This window comes from Hyperolius riggenbachi, chromosome 4 (assembly GCF_040937935.1).
Source record: "Hyperolius riggenbachi isolate aHypRig1 chromosome 4, aHypRig1.pri, whole genome shotgun sequence".
Taxonomy (NCBI): domain Eukaryota; kingdom Metazoa; phylum Chordata; class Amphibia; order Anura; family Hyperoliidae; genus Hyperolius; species Hyperolius riggenbachi.
Genome location: NC_090649.1, coordinates 276,341,744 through 276,364,576, shown reverse-complemented (window position 1 = coordinate 276,364,576; position 22,833 = coordinate 276,341,744). Strand labels below are relative to the sequence as shown.

The following is a 22,833-nucleotide window of genomic DNA, read 5'->3' as shown; positions in this document are numbered from 1 at the left end:
ATCTCCAAGAGGGTATCAAACCTGTCAGGAGATGGAAAGGAAGAAGCTGTAAAGTCTGTTGTGGGACAAGGTGTTGGGTGGAGGATGGGGGAGGTGTGTTTACAGAGGTTTGGGAGTGTTGTGGAGGGTGGGGGTGTAGTGTATAGCTAGGTATACAGGGGTGTGGGGGTCAGGGTGGTGTGTTTAGCTAGGTATACAGGGATGAGGTGTTGTGGGGGTGAGGGTGGGGTGTTTAGGGATGGTGGGGGTTGGTGTATTTAGGCCTAAATACTTACAGGGGAATAGACATCAGAGTGTAGCTGTAGAACTTCTGTGGGTGTCGTCTGAGGTCCCGGTAGAGGGCCTGGAACTCTCCCTTCCTCTGCCTCCTGGCTAGTAGAGGGTGCACCCACCATCTCCTGCGAGGAGCACGCCTTCTCCCCACATAGTAGTAGGTGAACAACAGGAAGGAGAGAATTCCCAGGTAATAAGAGTAAAAAATGACTGGATCCATGGTCCCAACTGCAGTCTCTGTATCCAAGGATGGTCTGTACACGTCCACCTTTCTCCAACAATGACCCCAGAGCTTCTGCTGACCTCCCAGAACCCCAGGTATTTATACAGGTTGTTATCTCTTTAAGAAACCGGATCCGGACCGCAACCGTGTTCATACCGCACGGAAAACGGATGCAAACGGACCGGATCCAGACCGTATCCGGACCGGAACCGTACGGATCGGGTCCGGTCCGGCTACGGTGCGGTCCGGACATCCGGTGCAGTTTTTACAAAACCGCAAGTGTGAACGGGGCCTAACTTGCTGCACGTCTCCCTGGTTTAAATGTGGGCCGATTGTAAGGTGTATTTGAGCAAGAGGTGAAGATTATCATTATCTGCACTGCAGGTGTTTTGTTGAACAAAGCCCACCCTCTAGAGCAAGCAGCTGAGTGTCGGATGACATATTTGCTATAGTGTACAAATTGGGGACTGAAACCTCCCTACTGAGATTCCAGGATAGTCTTCAATGATACTATTACTATATTGTATTTTTAAAACTAAGGAGTATAACTGACTTTTGTTATATAAATAATAAGAACTTTTGAACACTATGTATCATTAATGCATAAATAGTAGTCTGCTTTCTATTAGAAAAATCAAGGTACATTACCTTATTACATTTCTTGAGTAAAATAGGTGATGTTCTTATGAAGTGTATCAACTTGTGAAATGGTGGATTAATATCAACTTGCTGATTTCTCATGAATAGTAGAAATATGACAATATATCAATATCAGATTATTGTGAATATGTCATTATGGTTTAAAATAAAATTATTTGAAGATGTATAGCTATATTTATTTAAACCTTAACTAAAACTAAAAACTAAACTACAAATGTTCAACAGGACCTACTGCTGCTGATGTGGAATTTTTCCTATTATTAGGATGGCTGGGGCAATAGAACTACAGAGTTTATGAGAAAACATCAAAGTTTGTATAGTTACTTGTGAGAGGTATTCCAGTAATAATTAGATCTCTAATAGTTTGGACTCTGGATAGATGGAAGGCCATAGACTTACCTTGTTTAGAAAAGCCTGTATGTTTCCACACCTGATAGCCCATGATTTTTCTATTTTTTTAAGTATTTATTTCAGTGTTGGTATAATTGGTAATTTCCAATTTGCTACTACGAGCATTTTAGTGACAATAAAGATGTGGTTATAGATCAACCTTTCCCTAGGAGGCAAGTCCATGGTTTGTAGATGGAATAAAGCCATACCTGGGGGGAATCTGAGATAACGTCATTGGAAATCAGTTTACATTTTGTTTTTATCTCTTCCCATAATTTCTGAATTTTAGGGCAAGACCAAAAGACATGAGATATTGAACATAATTCCTCCAACATAATGGAGATACCTTATTATCAAACTTTGATATTTTATCTGGTGTCTTATACCATTGCCAAGTTAATTTAATTAGAGTCTCATGGTGAGAAACACAATGAGATGATCTTTTCAAAGATCTGAATGCTTTTCCCATTCTTCTTAATCAATATCAATTTGAAGAAACTCCTGCTATTTCTTGAGCTGCCATTGGGGTATTTTATCATCCATGTCTAAAAGGGATCTATAAAACACAGATGTTCCTTTGGTAAAGTTTCTGTCTGGCTCTACTAATCTGCTAATTTGTGAATAGGGAAATGGGGTCCGAATTATATTTCTTTAAAAACTTGCGAATGCTAAAATATTTATGTTTATCATCTTCAGGAATATTGTATGTGGAAACCAGCTCATTAATTCTTTTAATATCTGAGCCCGTCATAAAATCATCTAAATACCTTGTTCTAACCAGTTGTCTAGTTGAATACCATTAATCACCATATGCAAAGAAGTCAATGGAATAGGTTTATAAGTTGCTAAAGTATGATTTTTACAATTTTTGATCACTTCTTTCCATATTCCTAGGATATTGGCAGTAATGGGATTTTTAATTTTTGGTTGAACCTTCCTGATCAGCCTGGACCCTGACCATTAGGGAAATTGGTAAATGTTCCAGTTCTGTAACTCTTTCAAGATCTTTGTGATGACGAGAGAAATTCAAACCATACAGCTTACTTCTAAGCAAAAAGTTTGGACTAGAGTTATTAGTAGGTTGTCAACGGTAAAAATGATAACAAGGATAGCTATTTCAGAATGTGAACAGTTTCTAATTTTGAAGACATGGTAGTTAATTTGATTATTGCAGTAAATAACACCACATGCAAGCTAAAGAGGAACTTCATGCCATGACTAATGGTGACTTCAAGGACAACTAAAGTCTGTGGATTATGATTATGGGTGCCAACATATTTTTCTTTTAAACAATACTAGTAGCCTAGCTTCCTGATATTTCATGCATCAGTGGTGTCTGAATCACACACCTGAAACAGGCATACGGCAAACGCAGTCAAACTTCAGGCTGGAGAACTCTTTGTAGAATTACATGCGGGTTTTCAGGTAGTACATTCCGGAAAAACACATGAAATTCTGCAGAATGTGCTCCAATCCTCAGTCAAACATGTGATTTGCATGCTTGTTTAGGGTCTATGACAAAAAAAGTATTAGAGGCAGTGGATCACCAGGATGTACAGGCAATTTTCATTGTTTAAAAGGAAATAAATATGGCAGCCTTCACATCACTCTAACTTCCATTGTCCTTTTATGATGAGATCAGCGTCTTTTGTGGCTCACAGTCCAGGAACCATGGAAGTGGAATAAGGAATTAGGAGGGCACTGTTATGTGGGTACTAGTTTACTGGGCACCAGTGGTAGACACAGGCTTTCCAAAGGCTTGGAATCTAAACAACGACCCATTTTCACCAGAGCACCTTCCAAGAATTGATGGACCCCTACTCACTAGTGTGCAGCAGACTATTTAGTTATTTGTGACTACCAGGTTGTTAATGGAGTGACTAAACTGGCTACATAGCAATATGCAGCTATAAGAAATGTTCTGGTCTTGAAACCAGGATATTTAACATAAAAGTGGGTATCCTGAATAATTTACTGCATTCTACTATAGCTTGTTACACTTCTTCTTTAACTTTTCTTGACCTCACCTTCTCTACCCCCATATTTACTGTATCCACTCCCTTGCAAATATCTTCTGACCTTCACCTATTATCCCCATCACTTACGGTATCTATCCTACCACCCTACTTCACTTCCATGAACCCCACCTACATACCCATCTCAGCAGCATCCACTACCATGCCACTTCTCATGACTCCCACTTGCCAAACTTTCATCTGGCCTCCCCACCATTTCACCTCTCCTGACTACATCTCCAGTATCCTCCCAGCTGCAGTCTCCACCGCTTTGCTTCTCCCCCACCAATGTAACCTTCACATGTATTTCCACTCACTGAGTTAGACCTCTATGTCACCTCTTTCCTGGCCCCCACATACTGGCTTGTCCACACTGCTCACCTGTCCTATCCAAAATGATCTTTGCCTACCAACTCCTAATATAGTTACACATCCCTGATCTGTAGAGTATCCTAATATCTTACTTATCTTACTATATCCAGAACACCTGGATTACTTGGGATGGCAAAGATTTAAGCTGGATTGGATCTTCCTTGGTATCACACACGGCTGAACACTGCACACCTTCCTTGGAATTGACCTGAGAACTTAAAGACTTTCTGCCTCTTTGTGCCCGCCCTCTCCCATCCTGTGAGTAACTTTAATCGATTATCTACAGCATCTATGCTCAACAGACTATATTTTTCTACATATATTATATATTATATATTCAAATTCCTAAACAAAGGACTGTGTTTTCAAATCCATGCTGTCCATCCATACATCTCTGTGTAAGGACAATTCAGTCTATACAGGCCCTTTGATCTCTGCAGGACACCAGCCACAGCTGAGAAAGTTCACACCTTGGGCCTGATTCACAAAGCGGTGCAAAGTGTTTGCATGCCTGTGAAAAGCCCTTTATCACGCCTAAACTCAGTTTAGGCGTGATAAGAAGAAACTCGCGCACAGCGCCCATTGAGCCCTATGGGAATTTGCGCGCGCGCGTGCGCGTTTGCACGCGCAAAACTTTGCGCGCGGGAGCTTCGCGCGAAGAGCAGCACAAATCGGTGATAACTCAGTGGTGCAAAGGTTATCACGCCTAAAGTCTTTTAGGCGTGATAACTGGGTTATCACCGCTTTGTGAATCAAGCCCCTTGACTCTAAACAGGGCCTTTCTCAGCAGGAGCCCTGAGCTGTCTCTTGTACAGAGGAATCCTATTCATTCAAAGGACCCAAAATACAGAGGAATCCTATTCATCACCTCTCTGGCAACAACTACAGCTCATCAGAAATTATGGATCACTTTGGATGGCTGATATTTAAACTGGATTAAAATTGGACTTGGACTGAAAATGCCTAGCCTGCTAGAAGGTGACCTCAAACTTTGAAATTCTTCAACTTTCTTCAACCCTCAGCTCCTGATCCTTCTTACAGCTTGCAAAAGACCCCTTCCCTTTGATCTCAGCAGGATGTCTATCAGCTGTCCAAATGTCACCATTAAAATACTCAACTGAGATGCTTATCTTTATTGCAACCTCTGTTCCCAAGAAACTCTTAGGGCCTGTTTCCACTACACGCAGATTCTGCATGCAGAAAACTGACTCCAATGAATGCCTATGGGCCTGTTTCCACTAAACGTGATTTTTCTGATGCAGATTTCCCATAGGCATTCATTGGAGTCAGTTTTCTGCATGCAGAATCTGCGTGTAGTGGAAACAGGCCCTTACAAATAGATTCTGCTTTGATTACCCCTCTAAAATCCCTTGGGATTCTCAAGAAAACAAGGCGGGGTAAGAGGGGAAGACGTGCAGGCACTCATAACTCAAAGCCAAAGCAATCCTCACATATCTATAAATCAGCTGTATCAGTAAAGGACCCAGATAACAGAGACAGCTGCCACACTCCTGATTACAACCCCCAGCCAGGAGCTACGAACACAGGCCTCAAAGTTAAGGCAAACAACATTAAAGCAGTACTCTGCAATGCCAGGTCCATAAACAACAAAACAGCATTTATTCATGATCTAATAGAGGTTTCAGATCTAGCTTTAATTACAGAGACATGGTTGGATCAGAACTCAGGACCCACTCTTGCGGCTGCGGTACCAGACAATTACTCAGTTTTACACTGTGAACGGCAAAACCGCAAGGGAGGAGGATTAGCTTTGTGCTTCAAATCCAGTTTGAATATTAAACCCCTTGCTGTAGCCCCCACCCACTCTTTTGAATGTCTGGCAGCCGAACTCTCAGCTGAGAAAAAAATAAACATACTGCTTGTCTACCGACCCCCTAATGGTGGCTCAGCTTTTCTCAAGGAAATAGCAGAACTTGTATCTTGCATAACACTGAAACACCCTAGGTGGATAATTCTGGGAGACTTTAACGCATGGGTCGATACACACTCTTCCCAATTTGGAACTAAGGTACTTCTCTCCATGAATGAACTGGGCTTCTCTCAAGCCATCAACCTCCCTACCCACAAAAAAGGACACACTCTGGACCTAATTTTCCATTCAGAACTCCTAATATCCAATGTGGAAATTGATCCAGTAGTTTGGTCAGACCACCACACTGTCCACTTCTCCTTTACAGCACCGGCTACAAAACACCAAGTGAAAGAACTAATAAAATATCGTTCCTTGAAAGGTTTGACACCCCAACACCTGCAGAACAGCCTCAATCTAGGCGGACTGACAGATCACAACTTAGGACTTGAACCCATGGTCCTTAAATATAAGCACGATGTCTCCGCCGCTTTTGACGCCATACCTCCATTAAAGATAAAACGTTCCGCACCATTACATCACGCTTGCTGGTTTGACAACTCTATAAAGGAACTAAAGAAACAGGGACGCAGACTGGAACGAAGGTGGCGCAAACACCAGTCCCCTGATGACAAACTTTCCCTAACTGCTCACCTGAAAAAATATCAAACGGCGATTAGCAAAAAGAAGTCCTTATTCCTGTCTCACGAAATTGCAAATGCAGCCAACAGACCTGCCCAACTATTCCGCACAGTTGACAGTCTCTGCAATCCATCGTGCAGGAAATCCAGCATCAGACCTTCACAGGAACTGTGCGAAAAATTTGCCCACTTCTTCTCAGACAAAGTCTCCTCCATACGATCTGCCATTCAATTCACAGCCCAAGAAACCCATGCAGAGCAATATAACAGGTGCAAAAATAGCCTACCACCATGGTCTGATTTTAAAGTAATCACTGAAAAAGACATCTTGGACATCCTCTCAAACCTTCGCCAGACTACCTGCGATCTGGACCCTGGCCCCACTAAGTTCATGTTGATATGCCCTGAACTATTTACACCGGCATTCCACAAAATAGTCAACGGTTCCTTACGAGAAGGGTGGTTTCCCTCTACTCTGAAAGAAGCAATCGTCAGGCCACTACTCAAGAAACCGTCCTTAGACCTAGATGCTCTAAACAGCTACAGACCTGTCTCTAACCTCCCCTTTCTGGGAAAAGTTATTGAAAAGGCTGTCTACCTCCAACTTGAAGACAGGCTCTCCAGAAACAACATCCTTGACCCTCTTCAATCTGGCTTCAGGAAATATCACAGCTGTGAAACAGCCCTCACCCAGATTTGCAATGATCTGCTCATTGCAAGAGACAAGGGTCAATGTTCCATCCTGATTTTGCTCGACCTCTCAGCGGCTTTTGACACAGTCGATCATGAAATCTTGCTCAACTGGCTACAAGAGTAATGTGGCATAGATGGCATTGTTCTCCAGTGGTTCAACTCCTTCCTGGCTGGCAGAACACAAAAGGTAGCCTTAGGGCCCTTCCTCTCCAACCCTGTACCACTAAAATACGGTGTACCTCAGGGCGCAATATTATCCCCTTTACTTTTCACCATATACATGCTGCCACTTGGAGAAATCATACAAAAACATGGCCTGACATATTATTGCTATGCTGATGACACCCAGCTATATTTGTCATTCAAACCTGGCATCACAGACCCTACTCCACAAATAAACTCATGCTTAGCTGATCTTCAGGAGTGGATGAATATTAATTGGCTAAAACTTAATGCTGACAAAACTGAGGTTCTTGTTATCAAGGGCCAGGGCTCAACAGCAAAGCAGCCCCAGTCTCAACCAACACCGCTAAGGATAGGGAGCTCAGACCTGAAAAACTCAGACTGTGAGCGCAGCCTGGGAGTACTGATTGATAGGAAACTAAGCTTCAGGAATCAAATCTCAGCTGTTGTGAAACATTCCTTCTTTCATCTAAGGAATATTGCAAAGATTAAACACCTAATTCCTTCAGAGGATCTTCCAACCCTAGTCCATGCCTTCGTCACATCAAGGTTAGACTACTGCAACGCCCTCTACACAGGCCTGCATAAGAAAGACGCCGCCTGCAATTAGTACAGAATGCCGCCGCAAGGCTGTTAACGAGCTTACCCCGTCATTGCCACATAACACCAACCCTGAGCTCACTCCACTGGCTACCGATAAAATCTAGAATTCTGTTTAAGATTGGCTTACTGACATTCAAATCCTTGCACAATCTGGGCCCTGGATACCTGAAGGACTTGTTGCAACTGCATCACACCCCCCACAATCTTACATCAAAAGGACGCAACACCATGGTCACCCCCAGAGTCCACCTCAAAACCTTTGGAGACAGAGCCTTTTGTCATGCTGCCCCTACACTTTAGAACTCCCTGCCACACCCAATCAGGACAGCTCCATCCCTGGAAGCATTTAAGTCTAAACTGAAAACCTACCTCTTTAGTCTGGCATTCATGAACATCTGACTATCTCCTCTGTAACACAACCTAGCCTGCAACCCTGTATTAATCTGAGACACAACTATGCGCTTTGAGTCCTATGGGAGAAAAGCGCTTTACAAATGTTCTTGTATTGTATTGTATTGTATATGCCTGTTCATCTGATTGTTATATCCCGTTTCCCTTCATCTCTCCTAGCTTCCCACCTGTCACACACGCCTAAAAAACAAACCCCCACCACCAAATACTACACACATTGGTGGCCGGCTCACTTATTTTACAGTCCCCAGTAAGGCCTTGTTCACATCATATGTGCATTTCGACAGCGTGTATGTGCGACATGCAAGAACAGCAGAAGTGCATAGACAGCTCTTCTGCCGTTCTCATCATACGCGCTGTGCAGCAGTGCGATGCGCTATTGCACTGCTGCATGCATTTGTTGGGAAACACAGTGCTGACCCATTCACTGTATTGAATGGAATCCGCAGCAGTGCATAGTGGTGCAGATGGCGTGCGATTGTACACGTTGCATTCCAATCACACAACCATCTGCGCTAAATGATGTGAGCAAGCCTTAAAGAGACACTGAAGCGGAAAAAAAAATATGATATAGTGAATTGGTTGTGTACTATGAATAATTACTAGAAGATTAGCAGCAAAGAAAATATTCTCATACTTTTATTTTCAGGTATATAGTGTTTTTTCTAACATTGCATCATTCTATAATATGTGCAGATTACACAACACTCAGCATTCAAAATGATTCTTTCAGAGCAGTCTGTGAAGTAATGACATCTCCTCTGGCAGAGGCAGAGGAAAAGTAAATAGTCCAGGAACAGTTGAGATAATAAAAGTCAGATAACAGCCCTCTCCACAACTAACTTAGTCAGAGAGCTTAATGGCTTGTTTGCATAGAGATAACAACTGGAGTTTCTCAACTCTTCCTGTACTGGAAACAATTACACTGATGTATCTGATCTTAATGTTTTATTTCTTAGCTGTGCTACACATACAAATCATAATATCATCATTTTTTTTTTCGCTTCAGTGTATCTTTAAATGCTTGCCCTAACTATCCCCATGGCCTGACCTTTACTATGTTCAGCAGTCACATATTTGCTAGTTATTAGCAAAGCAAATACATGTGGGTATCAATTTTTTCACATTTTTGTGTCACCTACTAATAGGTAGAAAGAGCAATGGGTGAATAGGTGACATTCCTTTTCTTCGTGATGAATGAGCATTTCCCCCCCAAAAAAAACTATAAGCAGTCAACAGCTCTCCTAACCAGCCTAACAACCTGCGTGCAAAACAATCCAGGCTGACAAGCCTAGCAGCAGAAGCCAGCATGAAGCTGGCTGCTGCTCTCCCTCCCTCCCTCTCCTAGTAAGTACAGAGCCAGCAGCTGGCCGCCCCCGAGGCATGACGTAGGGCCTGTGGGCGGGAAGTAACCCTTTGCAGCCGGGATGCAGCTTCTCTGAGTGAAATAGAAAGTGAAGATAGGGGTCGCTGTGCAGAGCAATTACATGGCATGCGTCTGTGTGCACAGGAGGAGAAGAAAAACAAGGAAATGGTGGAGGGAGAGCTTGCCAGTTTTCCCATGTAAGCCCCGGCAGCCCGCTCGGGTAGGCGCGCATTGATGGGTTAAACACTGGCCGGCCGTGGAGGATGGATTACGAGTTCAAGAGCAAGCTGTCTGCCGAGCGGGAGCGGGTGGAGGACCTCTTTGAGTATGAAGGCTGTAAAGTGGGTCGAGGCACCTACGGGCATGTTTACAAAGCTAAGAGGAAAGATGGGTGAGTGGCACGGGGGAGGGCAGAGGGGCGGGGTGAGCGCCCGGTCACCGGGTTATAGCGCAGCTGTCAGCAGCAGACTGGGGTCGCTGTGCGCTGGCTGGACACGGCTTCCTCGCACAAGCTGCCTGTACACGGGGAGCAGCAGTGCCGATTGTGTGTGTGATGCAATGCATGGAACTCTGAGGAGGGCATGCAGTAGTGGGCGGCGGGCTCCTGCTCCTGTCACTTTGGCAGCAGGTTATTGATGATGGGGAGCTTGTGCTGTGTGTAGCCCCGCCTCCTCTGCACACGCCCGGGATGCTGCTGCTGCTGCTGCTGCTGAACTTGTGTTGGGGGAGGGGGGAGACGGAGCTACAAATGTTTATGTTGGGGTTAGCCAGCCTAGTGGCCCCACCTCCTCCTTACCTCCTCCTCACCCCCTCCTCACCCCCATGTGTGAGCTAGTTTGTCCCTCCTAAATGTGATGTTCTGCCAATATACCCCGAACACCTTTTTTTTTTTTCTTTCTTTTGCATTTGAGGCAATGAAAATATGCTCTGTACTCACTGATTTCAAATGATGATCACAACCATTTTGCAGCTGCTGTTATTTTTATTACTATGATGCATTTATATAGTGCTGACATCTTCTGCAGTGCTTTATAGAGTACTGTACACTGAATAATTCATGTCACTAACTGTCCTTCAAAGGACCTCACAATGCCTGGTCCCTTTCATAGTTATAGGTTAATATGCCTATCATAGTCTAGGGACAAGCCCTCTATTATGATTTTAGGATTTTAAAATGGTGAAGTTCAGCATTGTAATTGTGTAGATGTTACAGACATAATAGGAAAGCACAGGGTTTTTAGCTCAGTAATTCAAATAAACTCATTGCTCCAAATTTAGTTTGAAATAGGAAAAGTTATGAAAAGTTTCTTAACCCTTTCCAATCTGTTGAACTATGTCTGACATCGGTATTTTACAGTTCAGCACCAATGTCGGACATAATTCAATACAGTAGAACATTGCTACCACTAGGGTTGCTGTTGCCAGATCTAGCCTGGCTTGGCGTCAGCCCCTTTAATTAAAGTGGACCTGAACTCTTGCACAGAACACAAGGAAAACAGAGAAATGCACCCTGTATGTATTTAGAGAGTTTAGCCTGTCTAATTCCCCCTCATCTGTGTCTAATCACAAGTTTTAATTTGATTTCTCCCTGTGTCAGCTGATTGCCCCAGCAGATAAGGTCATTTGAAAGCACAGGATGTTAATAATATGTCTGCCTCCATGAAAGCAGGAAGTAGAAACTCTGCAGATTTATTGTAAGATGTGTATCAGCTGTAACAGAAATGTTTTTCTTTAAAGGTTATTATGCTGTTGCGTCTCTTTTAGAGCAGAGAAGAAGTTCTGAGTTCAGGTCCGCTTTAAATCATGGTGTTGGACTAAGTTTGACACTTTGATCACGGCCGTCCCCATGATCCACCACTGCACCACGCAATATAAATATTACGTGAGTGCATTTTGCCTCACTGCTAGGAACATTGTTGCCAGATGTAGTCCAGCTTGGCATAAGGCTATGTGGATTGTCCAACACTATAATCCCCTTCGGGACCATGCTGCGCCACGTGTAATTACGCTGGAGTGTGTGCAATTGGCAGTGGAAAGCTACAGAATGCAAGCTGGCATTACGCTGCCCCAACAACTCCACCCCCTCCCCCCGCTGCTGCCAGGTCGCCTCCTCACTCTTTGTTACTGGATCCCCACTGTTCAGCACCAAGCTATCACCTCTGCAAACAGCAGAAAAAAGTAAGTGCTCGGGGGACGTGGTTGGTCAATTAAGGCTGGGTTTCCATTAGCCGCCATTTGTCCTACAAGACACTTCCTCTTTTGCGAGTACGCAGCCGAGTCCCTTAAGCTGTGCCATGCACTCGCACCAAACTGATAGCAATGTCGGCCAAATCGATATGGCAAGCGATTCGGCCGGCGGCATTGTTATTCCCTACGGCAGCGTTTCCCGTGTGATTTGCCTGCGGGGAAACTGCGGATTCGGCTCGATTTACTCACTAGTGGAAACGGGCCCTTAAAGAGAGACTGAAGCCAAATAAATTACCTCTTTTTATCTTGCACTTGTCTTAAGCATTAAGCTCCCAGCTGTATCACTGCATCCCCACGGCAGAACAATGTATTTATCCCCCTGAAATCCCCAAGGCAATATTCTTAGGATCGCAGATTTCTCTTCCTGGTAGAGGCAGAGCTTTGCGCTGTAGCTCTGCCTCTAATGCAGTCAATCTCCGCCGATCTCTGCCTCTCCCCACCCCTCTCAGTGTTCTTTCAATGAGAGGGGCGGGGAGAGGTGGAGATTGACTGCATTAGAGACAGAGCTACAGCACAAAGCTCTGCCTCCCCAGGCAGCAAAATCTACGACCTGTGAGCTTAATGCTGGGAATACACGATACGTTTTTGCAGCAGATAGATGGTTCAATAGATAATTTCCGACATGTCCGATCATTTTGCCGCTCGATTTCTGATAAAGTGAATAGAAAAAATAAGAAAAACAAGCGGAAGATAAGAGAATCAAATGCAGAATCGAGTGGCAAAAACATTCGAGCTTTAGAAGCGCATCGTGTATTCCCAGCAGAAAAGTGCAAGATAAAAAGAGGTAATTTAGGCTTCAGACTCTCTTTAAAGAGACTCTAACAAAAATTGCAACCTGTTTTTTATCATCCTACAAGTTCCAAAAGCTATTCTAATGTGTTCTGGCTTACTGCAGCACGTTCTACTATCACCATCTCTGTAATAAATCAACTTATCTCTCTCTTGTCAGACTTGTCAGCCTGTGTCTGGAAGGCTGCCAAGTTCTTCAGTGTTGTGGTTCTGTGATGCATCTCCCCCCTCCAGGCCCTTCTCTGCACACTGCCTGTGTGTTATTTAGGATTAGAGCAGCTTCTCTCTGCTCTATTATCTTTTACAAGCTGGATAAATCCTCCTCTGAGCTGGCTGGGCTTTCACATACTGAGGAATTACATACAGGCAGAGCTGTCTGCACTGTGCAGGAAGAAACAGCCTGACACTTCAGTGGAAGATAGCTGCAGGGGGAAAGAAACACACAAATGATCTCTTGACATTCAAAAGGAAGGGTGTATACAGCCTGCTTGTGTATGAATGTATTTTTTATGTGTGGACATACTGTACATCAACCTACTTCCTGTTTTGGTGGCCATTTTGTTTGTTTATAAACAAACTTTTTAAAACTGTTTTTAACCACTTTTAATGTGGCGAGGAGCGGCGAAATTGTGACAGAGGGTAATAGATGTCCCCTAACGCACTGGTATGTTTACTTTTGTGCGATTTTAACAATACAGATTCTCTTTAACTACTTTGGCCTCCTGGACGTACTAGCTACGCCCAGGAGGCCATGTGCACGTCCGCGCGCTCCCCAGGCGGATCGCGCCCGTGCACGCGGAGTCCCGGCCGCGGTTCGTTAGCCTGGCAATCAGTGAATCGGGCTATGGTGCCCGATCACTGATTACTCTCCCCCGCAGAAAAAGCGACAGCTTCTCTCAGAAGCTTCGCTTTTTCTGGCTGTTGCGTCCCCCATGCGTCTCTCTAAGCGTATGTTACGCTTAGAGTGACGTCATGTAAACAAACTCACGGCCGCCATCTTGTGGCCAAAAAGTAAAACTACAACTAAAAGTAAAAAAAATAAAACTCAACATACATTTACACTCTCAGACTACTGTTTACATCCCACCCTCCCAAAAAATACCCAAATAAAATGTTTAATATATAAAAAACAAACAAACATTACAATAAAAAAAAACATGTAAATATTTACGTAAGGGTCTAAACTTTTTAAATATCAATGTCAAGATGAAATATTTCTATATTTTTTTATTTTAAACTTGTAAATAGTGATAGATGCAAAACGGAAAAAATGCACCTTTATTTCCAAATAAAATATTGTCGCCATACATTGTGATAGGGACATAATTTTAACGGTGTAATAACCGGGACATATGGGCAAACACAATACGTGAGTTTTAATTACGGAGGCATGTATTATTTTAAAACTATAATGGCTGAAAACTGAGAAATAATGAATTTTTTGTTTTTTTCTTATTCTTGCTGTTAAAATGCATTTACAGTAAAGTGGCTCTTAGCAAAATGTACCACCCAAAGAAAGCCTAATTGGTGGCGGAAAAAACAAGATATAGATCAGTTCATTGTGATAAGTAGTGATAAAGTTATAGGCTAATGAGTGGGAGGTGAAAATTGCTCGGATGCATAAAGTGAAAACGACTGAAGGCTGAAATGGTTAAAGGAAACCTAAACCAAAAAAAAAAGAGTTTTACTTACCTGGGGCTTCTACCAGCCCCATGCAGCCATCTTGTGCCCTCGCAGTCACTCATGACTCTTCCGGTCCCCCGCTGCCAGCTAGTTCCGTTTTTGCCGACTGAGAGTCGGCCGGCCGCTATGTGTACCTTTTTACGCATTTCCGCTGGTGCAGGAAGCTATCGCGGACATTAACGCGGACATTTTTACACGTTACGGGTGCAATGTGTAAAATTTTACACATTGCAACCCGTAACGCGTAAAATGTATTTGTTAATGTCCACGATAGCTTCCTGCACCAGCGGGAATGCGTAAAAAGGTACGCATGGCGGCAGACCGACTCCCAGTCGGCAAAAAGAAAACTACCTGGCAGCAGGGGACCGGAAGAGCCATGAGTGACTGTGAGGGCACAGGATGGCTGCATGGGCCGGTAGAGAGTACATTTGAAATCGGCGCCGGTAGACTTGGGTGCAAGATACAGCTGTTATACGGCTGATCCTGCTGCTGCACAAGTCCGGGCCGTTTTAATTACTATTCCCCCTCCAGGCCGCCATGGATAGTGGGGGAATGAAATAATTCGGCTTCCAGCGATTGATGGAGGCCGAATTATTGTGTTTTTTTAAGCAACGACGTTACTCATTGAGCGCTGCAATAGGAGTGATTCCTATTGTAGTCTATGGAGGTGCCAGCTGCGCCCAAATCTAGCAGCGCTGAAAAGCACTGCTCTGCTGGTAGAAGCCCCAGGTAATTGAAACTCCTTTTTTTTTTCTGTTTAGGTGCTGTTAGGTATAGGGTCTCAGAGAAAAAAAAACACATATATCCGTAGCTAAATATTGGCTGTACTTACATTACATATGCATTTCACTGTCCACGTTTGGATTTCACAGAATTTTTATATAGTATTTGCAGAGAATGATGCTCCTGACAGCTCATGGCAGGTTCCATGTTTGTCTGTCTCCTATGAAGCCAATTGTGATGTCATATCCTCCCTGCTTCCTGATGATTCCACTCACAAAAAAGATCCTAATGGACAACACTACTGTGCAGTAATTATTAATTAGCCATGTGGCTAGAAACAATAGCGGACTCATGCAGTATACTAACGGAACATGTGCCCTGTGATTTTTCAGTGCTGTGAGTTTAGGCTGCTGTTACAAGCTGCTGTAACATGAGCCTGTAACTTCTCACTGTGAAAGCAGCCTTAGGGCGTGATAGGGAAAGGAAGGGGAGGACCCAAGGTAGTGCACTGGGGAGAAAAAGCAGCCCCAGAATGCTTTGCAGTATCTGTGATGCGTCCTGCCAGCCTCCTTACGGGCTTGGGAATAACAGCCTTGCTGTTCAGCACACATCAAAGTAAGAGATTTTTAACTTCAGTATTGCCTTTTTGGCTTCCTTCTAAACTGTTTAACACAGGAGAATAGAGGTTTAAATTAGCTTTTGCAGCCTGACAGTTACTCTTTAATGAACCAGAGTTAAAGATAGCTGGAGACGGATGGGAAAGAAAGGTTTTGTTTTTTTTAATAAATACCTGGGGCTTCCTCCAGCCCTCTCTGGGCTTATTGCTCCTTCGATGCCCTCTTCCCCTTCCTGGGTTTTCTGAAATTGTCCATGGCATGTCCTTCGGTCCACAGCGCACTGCACATGTGCGGTTTGGCCACCGCATTGGCAAACACGCAATGTTACCTAATGCTGCAAGTAATTGTCTGTCCAACAAGCGTGCGGTTCAGCCGTGTGCTAAGATGTCCCCAGCCGCGTTACTATGAATTTCACAAATAAAAAAGTTTACTTAGTTACTTATGTGTACTTATGTCACCTGATTTATCCATTAGCACTGGGCTCCGGCTGAGAGGAATCCACCAGACACTGACTCAGATGAAATGATCAAAGATTTATTTGTGACCTAACAGTGGTCACTGGTAGCGTCAATCAACTCGTAACACTTCAACTACACAATACACCTCCCTTGCACATCACAGGTCAAAATACACAATCTTCTAGTCTTCACAGCCGGTGCACCGGTAAAAGCTGCGGAATAAAGAAGGTTAAGTTACATACAAATTACATATGAAAGTTGAGCTACAAAGGTCTTCTTGTACAATATTCAACCACTTCACAGCATGTTTACATCACAGTACCGTTGTTGGGGTGTGGGCTGGGAAAGGGGAAGGTCTACTGAGCACTTTCAGTTTCTAAACAGTTCTCAGTCCCTTGCAACCAAGTCCAAGCTATATTGCTCAGCAAAACCTTAGGGGAACTATGGGTTCTTCCCAGAATTTTTTTCCAGCCAGATGGCATGAAAAAGTAGCCGGGTGGGGTGCAACGGGGGTGGGGAATGCTTACAGCATAGGACATCCCTGCACCCCCTATCACTTACCATGCATTGGTACACCTCCAATCCCTATCACGTCCCATGCGTCCCTGTATCCCATCCAGTACTGCAACCCCTATCATGTCCCATGTACCCCTGACAACTCAAACAATACTGTGTCCAATTTCCTGATAACAGGTTATTGCACTCTCAAACATTTCATACACTACTGCACCACTAACACATTCCACATATCACTGCACGTCAGTATGCCCCTATACAGCACCCACCACACTCCACATATTACTGCACTGACCTCATAGCTTATTAGTGATCACATCCCAGCAATCTCCTTACATTACAGAGCATACATTACTGCACATCACAATACATTACTGCACATCACAATACATTACTGCACATCACAATACATTACTGCACATACATAACATTACAGCACATACATAACCTTACAGCACAATACATTGCAGCCCATGCATTACATTACAGCACAATACATTGCAGCCCATGCATTACATTACAGCACAATACATTGCAGCCCATGCATTACATTACAGCACAGTACATTGCAGCCCATGCATTACTACAACCATTAGACTTAAAAATTATAAAACCATTCTATACCACTATGATTATTACACCCTACAGTATAGGGCATCGCTCTGCCCTGATCCTGTGTGTTTGCACTCTTACAACACCTCCCCCTCCCCTTAGCCAATGTCACCCCCCCCTACTCACTCCATTGGCAGCCACGTAGTATCACTCGTCCCCCGACCACCAGCACTCCTTCCTGCCAGTCACCGAGCTCCGTGCACGCCAGGATGTTGTAATATCCGTCTAGTGGGGCCTCTGTTGGAACATGGTGACCCGCTTCCCAGCCCACTGGTCCTGGAGACTTGATCGGCTGCAGCACAGGGAAGCACTGGCCATGCCGCTCTACCGACGGGGGGAAGTACTAGAGGACTGGAGGATGTGCTCCTTGGTTCCTGCAGCCATCCGTGTGCCAATGTGCGCTACTGTACGCTCTCACAGAGCGGATCTCCCTTTGCATAGCTGCCCGAGTTCCCGCAGCGCTGCCCACCCGTAGAGTCACTCAGACCTCCAGATCAGCGGCAGCCGGCAAGGATATGAGAGGGGAGCGATTTGCGGTAACGCGCCATAGACTTTAAATACAGGAAGTGACATCGCGTGACCGCAAATTGCTCCACTCTCTTATATTCTTGCCAGCTGCCGCTGATCTGGAGGTCTGAGTGACTCTACGGGCGGGCAGCGCTGCGGGAACTCGGGGCAGCTATGCAAAGGGAGATCCGTTCTGTGAGAGCATACAGTAGCGCACATCGGCACACGGACAGCAAAGCAGAAGGACTGTTTGAAAATTCGGGTGGGCCTTGGATAGCACCCGGGCGGGGCTTGAAAACAGCCTGGCAGCCCGCCCACTTAATTAGTCCTGGGGAGAACACTGGGAACTTGTGACAGTCTTCAAGATGGTACTGTACAGTTTCACAGTTCGTTGCGTGATCCCAAAAGGATGTTCACTTTGTTTAGAAGATCTCTCAAACTCTTTACCCTTGGTAATATCCCACTAAACCTACTTTACACTTAGCACCACCTGTTTGGATAGGGCCTCCCAAAATAACAAACAAAATAAAATATAAATCAAATAATCAAAAAGGGTTAGGAAAATAAAAGCAAACAAAATAAAGTATAAAAGTGACCAATGCACTTAGCTATATCACTCAGTTCACCCTCCCACAATATAACTCTCTTTTTGTGCACTTTGACTTTTAAGCTGAATGAGCTCTAATTTAGAGTTCTTGCAAAACTTGTACTCCAAGTAAACAGACTTGGTCAGAGGTCAGTTCACTCCTCACTGTAGCACACTTTTAGCATCACAAGACGCAATGCAACTCTTCCTCTTTCACTTATCTTCTTTAATACTGACAGGTTCTCTTTAGTTATCTCCTCTTTCTTTAGGACCGTGTACTCAAGTAATATGCATAAATCACGCTTTGGTTCACTTCTTGTATCGAACTCTGTAATACTTCAGAACATAGCACAGAAGAGCGAAGTCGCGGCAAAATGCTCTAGTGTAAATGGGGCCTTAGAGGTAGAGCATCAGCAGGATATCCAGGCAATTGGTATTGATTGAAAGGAAATAAATATGGCAGCCTCCATATACCTCTATCTACAGGTTCCCTTTAAAATGCCTAATTAAGTAAATAAAATACTGAATGAGGAAATGCTTTTGTGAATTGATATTAAAGATTTGATAATTTACCAAATTATTGCTGCATTTGTAAAAATATAAGTTCAGGAATACTCAAAAAAAAAAATATTTTTTACCACACAAGCTAATTTACTGCTCATAACATTTTTACTGAACTGAAATCGTAGCGTTTTCATTGAAATTGACAATTGCATTTGGCAATCATAATTGTTTGTTTATGTATTAAAAATCAGACTTTACTTCGGGAAGGATCGCTCCCCAAACTGCATTTGCTATCTCATAGGCACATTTTGCAATGCATATAATCTGCATTCTTTGTTATAAAATGTGTACATCCTCAGCTGTCAAACAATTATTATTATAACAAAAATGCAAATCTATGTGTGGAAAAAAAACAGCTTAACTGTCGCGAATATCTTACAATTTAAAACACATACAAATAAGAAGTACATTTCTTCCTGAGTAAAATGAGCCATAAATTACTTTTCTCCTATGTTGTTGGCATTTACAGTAGGTAGTAGAAATCTGACATTACCGACAGGTTTTGGGCTAGTCCATCCCTCCATAGGGGATTCTCAGCATGGCCTTAATTCTTTATAAAGACACTCCCTGAGAAAGATTTATACAAAGATGCTGACCAGCCTCCCTGCTCACCCTACCCTTTTTTGGCAGTTGGACAGAGCAACTGCCATTCACTGTGCATTTTGAAAATAAAAAAAATCCCTGTGAACACCCCATGAGGAGATGGGCTAATCCAAAACCTGTCGGTTCTGTCAGATTTCTACTACATACTGTAAGTGACTGCAACATAGGAGAAAAGTAATTTTTGGCTCATTTTACTCTGGAAGAAACGCACTTCTTAATTGTATATGTTTACATATATTTTAAATTTTAAGGTTTTCGCGACAGAGGTCCTTTAACCTCCCTGGCGGTAAGCCCGTGCTGAGCACGGGCTATGCCGCCGGGAGGCACCACTCAGGCCCCGCTGGGCCAATTTGCATATTTTTTTTTTTTTGCTGCACGCAGCTAGCACTTTGCTAGCTGCGTGCAGTGCCCGATCGCCGCCGCTATCCGCCGCTATACGCGTTGCCGCAGCCGCCCCCCCCCCCCCCCCAGACCCCGTGCGCTGCCTGGCCAATCAGTGCCAGGCAGCGCTGTGGGGTGGATCGGAGTCCCCTTTGACGTCATGACGTCGGTGATGTCATCCCGCCCCGTCGCCATGGCGACGGGGGAAGCCCTCCAGGAGATCCCGTTCTTTGAACGGGATCTCTTGATCTCCGATCGCCGGCGGCGATCGGAGGGGCTGGGGGGATGCCGCTGAGCAGCGGCTATCATGTAGCGAGACCTCGTCTCGCTACATGAAGAAAAAAATTTTTTAAAAAAAAAACGTATTTGCTGCCCCCTGGTGGATTTTGACAAATCGCCAGGAGGGTTAAGACAGCTTAAAGTTTTGTCCACGAACTTAAGACACATTGGGCCCTATGCAATTACCAAACTCGCCAGCGCTAAGTGCTGGCGAGTTCTTAAATTAGGCGTCAGCAAGGTCGCCTAATGCAATTGCATTTAACACCCCCCAGGGCGGAAAATAACTCGTTTGGGCGATATAATCGCCCAGCAAGTACCTTCCCCCCTATGCAATTGCATTTTGCACCCCCCGGGAAGCGATGCTTCCCGCCAAACATAGGTGCTAACTTTTCACCTGCTCTGAGCAGGCGAAAAGACCTATCGCCGGTGTCTGCGGGCTGTTTTTGGCATCTGGGAGCCTCTTTTACTAAGGAAACCCCAGATGCCAGGGATTTAAATAGGTAAAGAAGTCAGTTTTGACTCCTTACCTATTTAAAATGTAACAAAAAAACATACCTCCATCGTTCCGGCTCGCCGCATGTCCCACGCCGCTCCTCCGCTCATCTCTGTCTCTGTGAGTGAGTATTGGAGCCCGGCAAAGCATCTTTGAGTCTCCCGCTGGGGCTACCCATTCATCCACTAGGTGGCCCAATGAGAATCATCCTGATTCTCATCGGTCCAATTAGAGACAGAGATGAGCGGAGGAGCGGCGTGGGACATGCGGCGAGCCAGAAAGATGGAGGTATGTTTTTTCTGAATTTCCCAGCAGCGCTGAGCGGCAGGAGGCGAGGGGCGGCGGGTAAGAGCCTTGCGACGATGCGCGCATCTCCCGGGGAGCGAGGCTGCAGTGGTGTGGTGCTGAAGGACAGCTTCCCAGCTCTAATGCCTCGCTCCACATCGCTGGCCACACAGGACCATCGCTCAGCGAATACCTAGTATTCGCCTGAGTTATGCTCCTTTACGCAAGGACATCGCTCAGGTGAAACTGGCAATTGAATTTGCCGGTAAATCCTGAGCGATATGAGGAGATAAGACGCTTGCATGTTTTCAGCTTCTTATCTCCTCGAATTGCATATGGCCCCTTGGCCCATATACAATTAACCTTTTTCTCCTGAGTTTTCTCCTAAGGGTCCATTCACACTGGCAATCGCAAAATGCTAGCGCTTAGTGCGGGTGAGTTTATCGCAATTAGCGCAGTAAAATCATTGAAAACTCTCGCGATTCCCGAGCGATCATAATCTGCTTTAAAAAGCGCTAGCGCTTTGATGATTAGCGGGAATCACCCGCTAATCGCCCAAGTGAGAACTTACTGTTATTTTCAAACTTGTCTATAAAATACCTTTTCAATTCCCAGCAAGCAAGACAAAACTTAAAATAGTTTTGAAAGTACTTTTTCACCTAGTTTTTGGTACTTTTTCAATTGCAAAGTGCTGAAAATTTACAGTGGCTTGCAAAAGTATTCAGCCCCCTTGAAGTTTTCCACATTTTGTCACATTACTGCCACAAACATGAATCAATTTTATTGGAATTCCACGTGAAAGACCAAAACAAAGTGGTGTACATGTGAGAAGTGGAACGAAAATCATACATGATTCCAAACATTTTTTTATAAATAAATAACTGCAAAGTGGGGTGTGCGTAATTATTCAGCCCCCTTTGGTCTGAGTGCTGTCAGTTGCCCATAGACATTGCCTGATGAGTACTAATGACTAAATAGAGTGGACCTGTGTGTAATCTAATGTCAGTACAAATACAGCTGCTCTGTGACGAGCCTCAGAGGTTGTCTAAGAGAATAAAACGAGAGAAGTAGAACGAAAATCATACATGATTCCAAACATTTTTTTTACAAATAAATAACTGCAAAGTGGGGTGTGCGTAATTATTCAGCCCCCTGAGTCAATACTTTGTAGAACCACCTTTTGCTGCAATTACAGCTGCCAGTCTTTTATTGTATGTCTCTACCAGCTTTGCACATCTAGAGACTGAAATCCTTGCCCATTCTTCTCTGCAAAACAGCTCCAGCTCAGTCAGATTAGATTAACCCTTCGCACACTCACATGCAAATGTTCAAACAAATGCATTCACAGATTCACTCATCCAGGCACAACTGTTATCCCTACAGCTAAATTAAAAGCCAGGGTTTTAGTTCACAGAAGAATGCATTCTTATGCTTAGTCACCTATACTGCGCAGAAGTACCCAGGTAAACATAGGTGTCCTAACTCTGGCCCTGTAACATGCATAGTGCAGACATGCAAACACATTCATTGCATCAAACCTATCAATGGATTAGGAGCACACATCCAAACTTCCTCTCCTGGGAAAGACGGTGCATCTTACCAATCGCACAAGGGAGCTAACGTAATGTATCCATGTGCACCATGCACATACACCAGCATAAGCTGTGTGCATGCTGACAAACACATACAGGGGAAGGAGGGAGTGCACTGAATTAGACCATAGCCACAGGGGTCAGTAGTAAAATAAAAATACAAATATCCAGGCACATCGCCTCTAGTTAGGACATTAA

The 22,833-nt window shown here is 44.2% G+C and overlaps 1 protein-coding gene across 4 annotated transcripts in view; it reads left to right on the top strand.

Moving 5' to 3' along the window:
* Positions 1-22,833, top strand: part of CDK19 (cyclin dependent kinase 19) — a 502,598-nt gene that overhangs the window by 247,334 nt on the left and 232,431 nt on the right. For 3 of the 4 annotated variants that reach the window (XM_068231298.1, XM_068231299.1, XM_068231297.1), the window contains exon 1: positions 9,818-10,091. The exons of the other annotated variant lie outside the window; for it this stretch is intronic. In XM_068231298.1, the coding sequence (XP_068087399.1) occupies positions 9,964-10,091 (128 nt within the window). In that variant the 5' untranslated portion in view covers positions 9,818-9,963. Of the gene's footprint in view, positions 1-9,817; positions 10,092-22,833 lie in introns of those variants that run through there. 4 annotated transcript variants of the gene reach the window in all.